This window comes from Myotis daubentonii, chromosome 9, assembly GCF_963259705.1.
Source record: "Myotis daubentonii chromosome 9, mMyoDau2.1, whole genome shotgun sequence".
Lineage (NCBI taxonomy): Eukaryota > Metazoa > Chordata > Mammalia > Chiroptera > Vespertilionidae > Myotis > Myotis daubentonii.
The window spans coordinates 44676935-44686964 of record NC_081848.1 but is presented as its reverse complement, the minus strand read 5'-3'; the positions used below and the strand labels follow the sequence as shown (position 1 = coordinate 44686964).

At 39.7% G+C, this 10030-nt stretch overlaps 1 protein-coding gene across 1 annotated transcript; it reads right to left on the bottom strand.

Moving 5' to 3' along the window:
* Window positions 1–2922: 2922 nt before the first annotated feature.
* Window positions 2923–3864, bottom strand: LOC132242118 (olfactory receptor 52E2-like). Its single transcript, XM_059711033.1, has one exon. It carries the CDS (start codon window positions 3856–3858, stop codon window positions 2923–2925), a length of 936 nt encoding a protein of 311 aa, XP_059567016.1. The 5' UTR covers window positions 3859–3864.
* Between the last annotated feature and the right edge of the window lie 6166 nt (window positions 3865–10030).

Genomic DNA, 10030 nt, shown 5'->3' with positions numbered 1-10030 from the left:
ATGTATTATAAATATTTTTTCCCTGTCTGTGGTTTGCCCTTTCATCTTTTGTTTCCTTAAACAATAAAATATTTTAATATTGATAAAATCCAAGTTATCTTCTGTGTTCTTTTTAAGATGTATTTTCCTGCCACACAATCTCAAATATATATCTTATTTCTTTTACAGATCTTTTATTTTGAATTTTAGTAATTAAATTAATAACTTGGATTTATCTCAAGAAATACTCAAAGCTTGGCTTTATCTCAACAAATGCTCAGATTTTGCATATAATTTGAAGGCAGAGTAAAGGCAGTTGACTCAAAATTTGTATGTGGATTGTGAGAGAAAGAGATGTGTCAAGGATAAATCCATGTTTTATTTCCTTAAGGTGTTGGAAATGGGATAGTGATGGTCAATAATTAAGATGTGAAATACAGGAGTGTTATGTGTATTTAGGAACATTGGCAAAAGCTTTCATTTTTAAGTTAGGTTAAAAAGTAAACCAAAAATGTGAAATAGAAGAAATGATTAAATAGTAGATACCAAATGTTACTTTCATTTAATTATCTTTTATTTCTTCCATGGTTTAATGGTATCTTATGATGATAAAATCACATATGTCCAAAATTAAACATTTTGGTAATTAACAAAACTTCCAAAAAAGAAATCTCACTGCCTAGGCATAAATTGCTTAAATTCTGATAAATTTATATGTAAAAATTACATTTTTTGAAATTCTGCATATTGTATACAATTTTATAACTTACACATTTTCACTTAATACTGAATCATGAAAAGTTCCATTGTGAAAAAAAAGTATTTCATTTAAATTATACATATCATTACATTGTAGTATAGTTGTAAAAATTGAACTGGAATCACACTGGCTGGTTTGGAATCCAGGCTCCATGTCTCACTGCTGCATGACATTGGGCAAACTAAGTCTGCACTTCTCATTTTGTTCACCTGTTACAGCATAGAAATGGCACCTATACCGGAGGATTGCTGCTAGAATGAAATCAAACTATATATATAAAGTATATAAAACTATGCCTGATACACAATAAGAGCTTTAGAAGTATTACCTATTTTATGATTTTGAATAATTTGTTTGTGTATTTTTACTTTAAATTTAAGGTCATACTAGTACTGATTTCAAATATACTATGGTTGGATTCCCGTACCTAAATTTGTGGGCACCTCTTTCTTAGTCTTATAATCCATACGTGTATATCTTAGAATGAAATCCATTAACCAATAATGTTCAAAGTGTATCACTGTACTTTGAGTATATTAGAGGATCTACTTATAGTTTTAATTTTAAAATTTACAATTAAATGTAAGAATAATGTGAAAGCACTAATGTTCAATAAGGTCCAAACATAGCAGTTATCTGTGAAACAACAAAATAATAATATTCTCTTACAACTTAAGTCCATGTTATGTATCCAGATTCTCTCTTTTCCTCATAACAATATAATTTGCCCCTCGCTTATACATGAGAGAACCTCTCATGTAATAAATCTAGTAAGTAAAGTCAAATATCAAATTCTTTAACATAGAAAACAGGTGGTACATGACCTGATGTAAATCTTACCCTACTTGTTTGGTCCTTTCAATCTCTGTATTAACTCTACTGCTCCACCTTATATATGAATCTGCAAAAATAAGGTTTTATCAAATTTCTCCGATCATCCTCATGTTGTTTTCTGTTCTGGAAATGCCTTTGTGTACCTAATAGAAAAGTAGTCCTGGGAGTCCATAACAATAGTTAATTTATGCCTGCTATCTGAGCGTGTATTCACTCCCCAAATAGAAATAGGCTCTTCCTATTGAGCAGTTTGGTAGTATTTTGTAGATCTATACGTTTCACTCTCAGCATATTGCATTGCAGAAATTCTATGTTTTCTTAACAAACACACAGTTGATTTTTGTAAAGCAAATTACTTTTACAACCAACGTGTATAAACAAGACCAGGCAATTAAAAATTATTTTCAAGAAGAGGAGAGAGAGATTTGATATGACCAAATTGTATCCAAATGAATACTGCTTCTATAAACCATATAAAAACTATTTTAATGAGATGCTTATGTATTTAGTTTTAAACACTAAATTTCTAATACCTGTAAGAATACATTTTCCTTCTGCTTAGTTCCCAGGCCTCCTGCCTTTACCTACACTTTCTTGTTTCTAATTCCTTCTAATGTAGCTTTTGATGAATATATTTTTAAATGCTGTTCCCCCATGCTCATCACATTCTGGTCCTGTGGCATGCTCATTAATTTGGGGACTTAATTCGGTCTCCTCATTATCTAAAGTAATCCATTTACTGAATCAATCGACTACTCAATGAAACCAATAAGAAAAAAAGCTGTTTATGTTTTGAGAGTAAATGGAACAGAATACTAAACAAAGGTAGGAGGGGAAGGACAGGGCAGGAGGAGAAAGCTATAGTAAGATACACTAAAACAGGCTGACAGAGAAATATTGGAAGGAGAGAGAAAGAGAGAGAAAAAAAGAAAGATGATAACAAAAGAAAGAGAAATAGGAGGAAGAGCAAAAGAGGTAAAGGAGGAGAGAGAGAGAGAGAGAGAGAGAGAGAGAGAGAGAGAGAGAGAGAGAGAGAGAAGGAATACCTGTTACCCATAGAGGAAGTGGCAAAATGTCTTCTGTAACTTGACCACTTAGATTTCTGAGAATCATGAACATGTCTTATGTTATTCTTCAAAATAATCATATAGAATCGTTGTCCATCTACCTTAATAGTATTTAAAATTAAAAGCTTCTACTCCCTGAATGGGTGAAATGCACACAAAAAAGACATCAACCTCCTTCCTATTAAGTGGTCATTTGCCATTTTCAAAGCCTCCCCTCTTTCCTTAGATGCACATATTAATATTTAAGCCTCTGGACAAAACTTGGAGGGATTCCTCCACTATTTATTGATGGATGAATATTCTGAACACTCTTTCACGGATCTGCTTGGTCCTAACTCCATAAATGATCGGGTTGAACATTGGTGGAATAACTACATAAAGATTGGCCAGAAGAATATGAATGTATCGGGGAACATTTTGGCCAAAGCGATGTGTCATGAAAGAGAAAAGAGCTGGGGTGTAAAAGGCCAAAATTACACAGACATGGGAACCACAGGTACTGAGAGACTTGAGTCTCGCCTCGTGTGAGGGGAGACGGAAAACAGAACGGAGAATGCATATGTAAGAGAGAGCAATGGCTATGATGTCAAGTCCCAAGATAGCAATGGTCCCCAAACCATATATGATGTTGACCCTGATGTTTGCACAGGCCAGGCGAGCAAGACCCATGTGCTCGCAGTATGTGTGTGGGATGACATGGTGTCCGCAGAAGGGCAATCGCAAGATGAGGAATACAAAAGGGAAAACAGTGAGGAAAGATCTCCCAACTACCCCAAAACCAATAATGGATACTGTCTTGTTAGTAAGAATTGTGCTATAATGGAGAGGGTTACAGATAGCTACATAGCGGTCATAAGCCATAGCAAGAAGGACTACTGACTCCATGCCAGTAAAGATGTGAATGAAAAACATCTGAGTGAGGCAGGCATGAAAAATGATCTCCCTGAGGCTGAACCAGAATATGCCCAGCATCTTAGGGATGGTGGCTGTGGAGAGACCCAGGTCAATGGTAGCCAGCATAGCCAGAAAGTAGAACATGGGCTGGTGGAGGCTGCGCTCAGTCTGGATGACAAACAAGATGGTGAAGTTTCCTATGAGTGCAATCAGATACACAGCACAAAAGGGAAAGCCAATCCAGATGTGGATGTATTCTAATCCTGGGATTCCCAGCAGCACGAAGGAGGTGGGGTGGAGCTGGGTATCATTCGAAAGAGACATCTCTCTTGTGATTTCTTATGAAGGTGTCCATTGCAGATGTGTGCTGACTCATATTGGAAGGTACCAATCTGTTACCATGTTGCTTTATAGTACTGGGGGAAAAAGCAAATATCTTACCTGTTTATCCCATTATCAATAACCTCATCAATAACTTTGTTGTCAGATAATTGAAATCTTCATAGTAAAACTTTTAAAACTAGAATTTGATTATAGAAATCTTAATTTTATTATTCTAAAATAGTTTCATAATGCATTTATTTATTTATTCTATGCAAGGTCATCTTTTACTATATGCATTTAGTTATGTATCTCCTGGTTTACATACACACACACACACACACACACACACACATATACATATATACACAAGTATATGTGGGTATACATGCACTCATAATTAAAGCATAAGGTGTGAATGAATAAATAGGCTTTTATATGCACACACTCACATGGCACACACCCATTCGTTACCCTCTATCACCTTGTCTCTGCTCTTTTCCCACATAACAGATTATTAACCAGGAGCATATTCCTTTGTGCTTATTAACCTCTCTGAGTTTTCCCCATATGTACTAATGACAACTGATGCCTGCTGATGAATTAAAAATCCTAACCAAAAACACAACACAATAACACACAGGCACAAGTTATCGTTTCTCCTTTGTCATTGTATTTTTAAATTGCTGAAGGAGCTCCAGAGACTGTGAGAAATCACATCAGAGGGGGGTATGTTTAAATTCATTACCTTTGAATGATGATCTTCAGAGGTTTTAATGTACTAATCTCCAAAGTGGGTTACATGCAAAATCAGATGGCACAAAGAATGTTAATAGTATATTAATTCTTTCATTTATGCATGTTAGTGACCAGTGGTTCAAAAATACTAATCAATTAACCAAAGTATTAAGGAGAAGATGAAATAGAGCAAAAAGTGCATTAGACTATAAAGAACATTCTAGATCTCATAATGACCAACCCACTTGAAACCAGTAAAGTACCCCAAATCTTAAGGGATTCTTTATAGCACTCCCCCATTATAGTGGAAAGTCAGGTAGAGCAAATATCCTCTGATCTAGTATTTAATGATTTATAATTCTATTATGCTTAAGGCAAAATAGATGTGAAAGGATTTGTTGGAATATGTAAATATTGGCCTGAACTTAAAAATCAGGTATACCCAGCAAGATGCTCCATGCCAAAAGGAAGGTTTGGTTTAGATGCTTAAGTATGAAAGCCTTGGCTATACTGTGAAATGTTTTAATTGGGAAATAGAAAAGAAGAGGCGGGGATGGAAGAAAGAGACCACAAATAAGATGTTATGTACTGTTAGAAGTGATTTTATGGAACCTTCATTTTAACTCATCATTACGTGTGCCCCATGCTTTAAAAGGTGTGCTTCCTGCCAAGAATATGGAGTGGTAAGAGGTTACAGGGCTAAAAGTATTATTACTGTTGGGCAACAAAAAATCACAGACATGACAACCAAAGGCTGTTTCTTATCAATACACCAAAACATGCTCCTCCAAGGCGGCAGATGCTGAAAAACCTGGACCCTGAAAGATCGGTGGTAGACAACACTACACATGGGAATCCGTTAGCAAAATCATGTGACTCCTGGAGACAGAGCACGTTTGTCCTTTTTTCTAGGGTTAACTGTAATCTGTTTATACAGCACAGCACTCTTTTTTAGTATGGGTTGATTTTTTCTTACCTGCACTGCAAAAAGCAGTGCTTAGAAATGCACTAAATTATTTCTATTATTGTTTTTTAATGTCTCTAACTTGTATTTTCCCTACACTTGGGATGTGAGAGGACATATATACAGTTTATTTTATTTTATTTTATTTTATTTTATTTTATTTTATTTTATTTTATTTTTGCACCTCACCCTGATAGGAAACAATAAATAAATCATCCCAAGTTGAGACATCTGATTGAAAAGATAAAAATTCAAACAAGAGTTACCAGTCATATTTTGGCAATTATATGTAAGTAGAGAACTTCCTTCATGTTATGAACCCAATCTCAGTTCTGCTCTACAGCTTTATGACACTCATATTTTTTTCCTTTCTTCCCTGCTCTCTGTCATCCTATCCATGGGCTGGAAAAATAGGTAGTAGACTTACCAAGCTGTGTAACAGGTGATTCTGAGCCTGTGAACCCAAATAGAGAATGGACTTTTTATGGTTTACATGATGCTCCCCAAGGGAAAGACTCGTGAATTCCCTAGAGCCATATTTGTGAAGGACAGGAGAGCCCAGAGGTTACCCCCAGGGTGTCTGCCCTCCTCTAGGGATAATGAGACTAACTACTCAGAATCAGTGACATGACCTGAGCCTATGCAAACCGATTACACTCCTTGCCTAGGAGATAGGTCATTACACAAATCAGAACTCTTAACCACCTCAAAGCAAATATACTAATGTGATGGAGCCCTAAAGCAGTAGCTAGTAATTGCCTGTATCCCCAGGATGGCTCATCCACTTACTACCTGAGTTATGTTGAGCAAGACACTTAATCTCATTAAAATCTAATATTCTTATGCAGAAATAGTATATACCGCAAGTGGTTTATGTAAAGCTTAAATGAGGGATAACATGTAGTTTTTCTGGTAGTATGTAATTCACAAAGTAAGTATTTAATAAATGTTAATAATAATCAGGAAATACCACTAACTTTGTGGATAATTCCCATTTATTTTATGTCAAAATAATTCCCTATTGTTTTTTCACAGAATCAAAAACATACTTGACCTACCAAATGCAGTTTAAAATTCCACCAAGTAATTCTCTGTTGCCTTCTCCATTTAGCATAGCAGAGCTTTCATAATTTTTAGTATCTAATTTATAAATAACTTCAGACTTATTTATGTTTATATTTAACTAGAGGCCCAGTGCACAAAAATTTGTGCACTCGGGGGAGAGAAGGGGTCCCTAAGCCCGGCCTGTGCCCTCTCGCAGTCTGGGACCCCTCGGGAGATAACGACCTGCTGGCTTAGGCCTGCTCCAGAGTGGCAGAGGGCAGGCCCAATCCCTAGGTGAAGACGCTGGTCGGGCTCAGAGCAGGGCCGATTGGGGAGTTGGGGCGCCTTCCCCTGTCATGCACAGAGCAGGGCGGATTGGGAGGTTGCGATGCCACCCTCAGTCACGCTCAGGGTAGGGCCGATTGGAGGGTTGGGGCACCGCCCCCTATCACACTCAAGGCAGGGTCGATGGGGAGGTTGTGGCGCCACCCCCTGTCACACACAGAGCAGGGCCAATCAGAGGGTTGCGGAGCTCTCCCCTGTCATGAACAGAGCAGGGCCCATCAGGGGGTTGAGGAACTCCCCCCTGTCACTCACAGAGCAGGGCCGATCAGGAGGTTGAGGAGCTCCCCCCTGTCACTCACAGAGTAGGGCCGATAGGGAAGTTGGGGCACCGCCCCCTGTCACACACAGAGCAGGGCGGATTAGGGTGTTGGGGCGCCTCACCCTGTCACACTCAGGGCAGAGCCGATGGGGAGGTTATGGCTCTACCCCGTCACACACAGAGCAGGGCCTGTGGCGGGGGGGTTGGGGGGCCGCACCTTGTCACACACAGAGCAGGGCCGATCAGGGGGTTGGGGCGCTGCACCCTGTCACACACAGAGCCGCAGGGGGATCAGGGGGTTGGGGAGCTCACCCCTGTCAGGCACAGAACAGGGCTGATCAGGGGGTTGGGGTGCCTTCCCCTGTCATGAACAGAGCAGGGCAGATAGGGAGGTTGTGGCCCCGCTCCCTGTCACACACAGAGCCGCAGAGTGATCAGGGGGTTGGGGAGCTCACCCCTGTCAGGCACAGAACAGGGCTGATCAGGGGGTTGGGGTGCCTTCCCCTGTCATGAACAGAGCAGGGCAGATAGGGAGGTTGTGGCCCCGCTCCCTGTCACACACAGAGCCGCAGGGTGATCAGGGGGTTTGGGTGCTGCCCCCTGTCACGCTGATCCCGGTGCCGGAAGGCCTCATGGCTCCGCTGATCCCGGTGCTGGGAGGCATATTACCCTTTTACTATATAGGGCAGAGGCCTGGTGCACGGGTGGGGGCCGGCTGGTTTGTCCTGAGGGTGTCCTGGATCAGGGTGAGGGGTCCCCACAGGGGTGCCTGGCCAGTCTGGATGAGGGGCTGAGGGCTGTTTTCAGGCTGGCTGGTGACTAAAGCTCCCAACCACTCCTTTTTTCTTTTTTTTTTTTTATTCTGGGCCAGCTTTAGCTCTGAGGCTTGGCTCCAGCTCTTAGGCCTCTGCTCCTGAAAGCAGGTATCTGGTTTGTTTGGGTTCTATAATCGAAACACTGTTTCAGCTCCAGCTCTGAGAACCTGGCTGGCTGAAAGCAGGTTTCTAGGGTTTTGTTTAGCTTCTATTTTTGTAACAATGTTTCAAACTGCAAGCTCAGAGGCCGGCAAGGCAGGCGGGGAACGTTGGAGTCCTCCGTCACTGAAGCAAGCAAGCCTCATGTTAGCTTCCAATTGCCTGGCTGCCGGCCGCCATCTTGGCTGGCAGTTAATTTGCATATCACCCTGATTAGCCAATGGGAAGGGTAGCGGTCGTACGCTAATTACCATTTTTCTCTTTTATTAGATAGGATAATTCTCATTATGAAAATATTTTAAACATGGAAATAACATAAATAAAAAGTAGTGCACTCATGGTTTAACATAAATATTAAAACATGGATTCAGATTCTAGTGTGCTATGGGCTCATTTCTTGTTTTTTCATAAAATATAACTACTACTATCTTTAGATTTTATTAGTATCTTATTCTTTTTTTTACTTTATTGCACATAAAAAGCTCATAAAGAAATAGAAATCACTGCATGGCATTAACTAGGTCCATGTTAATGTACCCTAAATTCCAAACTGCAGTAAAATATTGCCCAAGTGGAAAAACAAATGTGACTCATCTTCTTAGCTATTTATTTATTTTTTTAAACTATATTTTACTGATTTTTTACAGAGGAAGGAGAGGGATAGAGAGTTAGAAACATTGATGAGAGAGAAACATCAATCAGCTGCTCCTGCACACTCCCTACTGAGTATGTGCCCGCAACCAAGGTACATGCCCTTGGCCGGAATTGAACCTGGGACCCTTAAGACCGCAGGCCGACGCTCTATCCACTGAGCCAAACCGGTTAGGGCCTTCTTAGCTATTTAATGCAAGAGCCAGTTGGTGCTTTTAGAGAAAACGTTACCACAAATGTCAAGCTATCCTTTCAGGTTCTGTTTCCTCTTTTACCTTGTTCTTGTAATACCTTGACAGTCTTGAGAACTCTGTGATTCCTTCAAATATGATTTTAATTTCTAATATGTTATACAGCTATTTTAATTGATCTAAGACTGTGTTGACCAAATTCCATGTTCATCATCAAAAGAATCTGAAATTTCTAAATCCTGTGATTTTTCCTTTTTTTTTTTTTCCTTTTTAGATAAACTTTTTTTCTTGAATTTTAGATCTACAGAATAATTGGAAGAGAGTACAAAGTTCCCATTCATCCTGCACTGTTTCCCCTATTATTAACAACTTTATTGAGTACAACACATTTGTAACAAATGAAGGGGGAAAGAGCGGACGTGTAAATCACAAACATGACTGCAGTATGGGAGCCACAAGTGCTCAGTGCCTTGTCTGGGCATTTTGGGATTTGAGGCAGAATATAGAACTGCCTTTGTAGCCATAAAAGATTCCAACCAGAATCAGGATGAGGACAAGGAAGGGAGCACTGAAAAAATTCTAGATGGCATTGACTCAAATATTGGCACAAGCCAACTTGGCAATGCTCATGTGCCCACAGTTTTGTGGGCAATCATGCAGGCATCACAAAAGGGCAAATGGTGGATTAGGGAGGCCATGGGCAATGTGAGCATGACTGCACTCAATGCAACACCCAGTCCAATTCCTGAAAGCACCCAGGCTGTCATAGCAGTCAAAGGCCATTGATAGGGGGAAAAGAGATTCCATTCCTGTAAAATGTGTATGAGAAACATCTGGGCTACACAGGCTTTAAAGCCAATCTAATGAGCATTAAACCAGAGGGTAGTCAACATAAGTGGTGTCAAGAATGTGAAGAGGACCAGAAAAGACTGATAGAATGTCCAGAAAGAATATTGAATTCAAGGTGTTCTCTGTTCATATAGCTTTAAAAATTGCTGTACTGCAAATT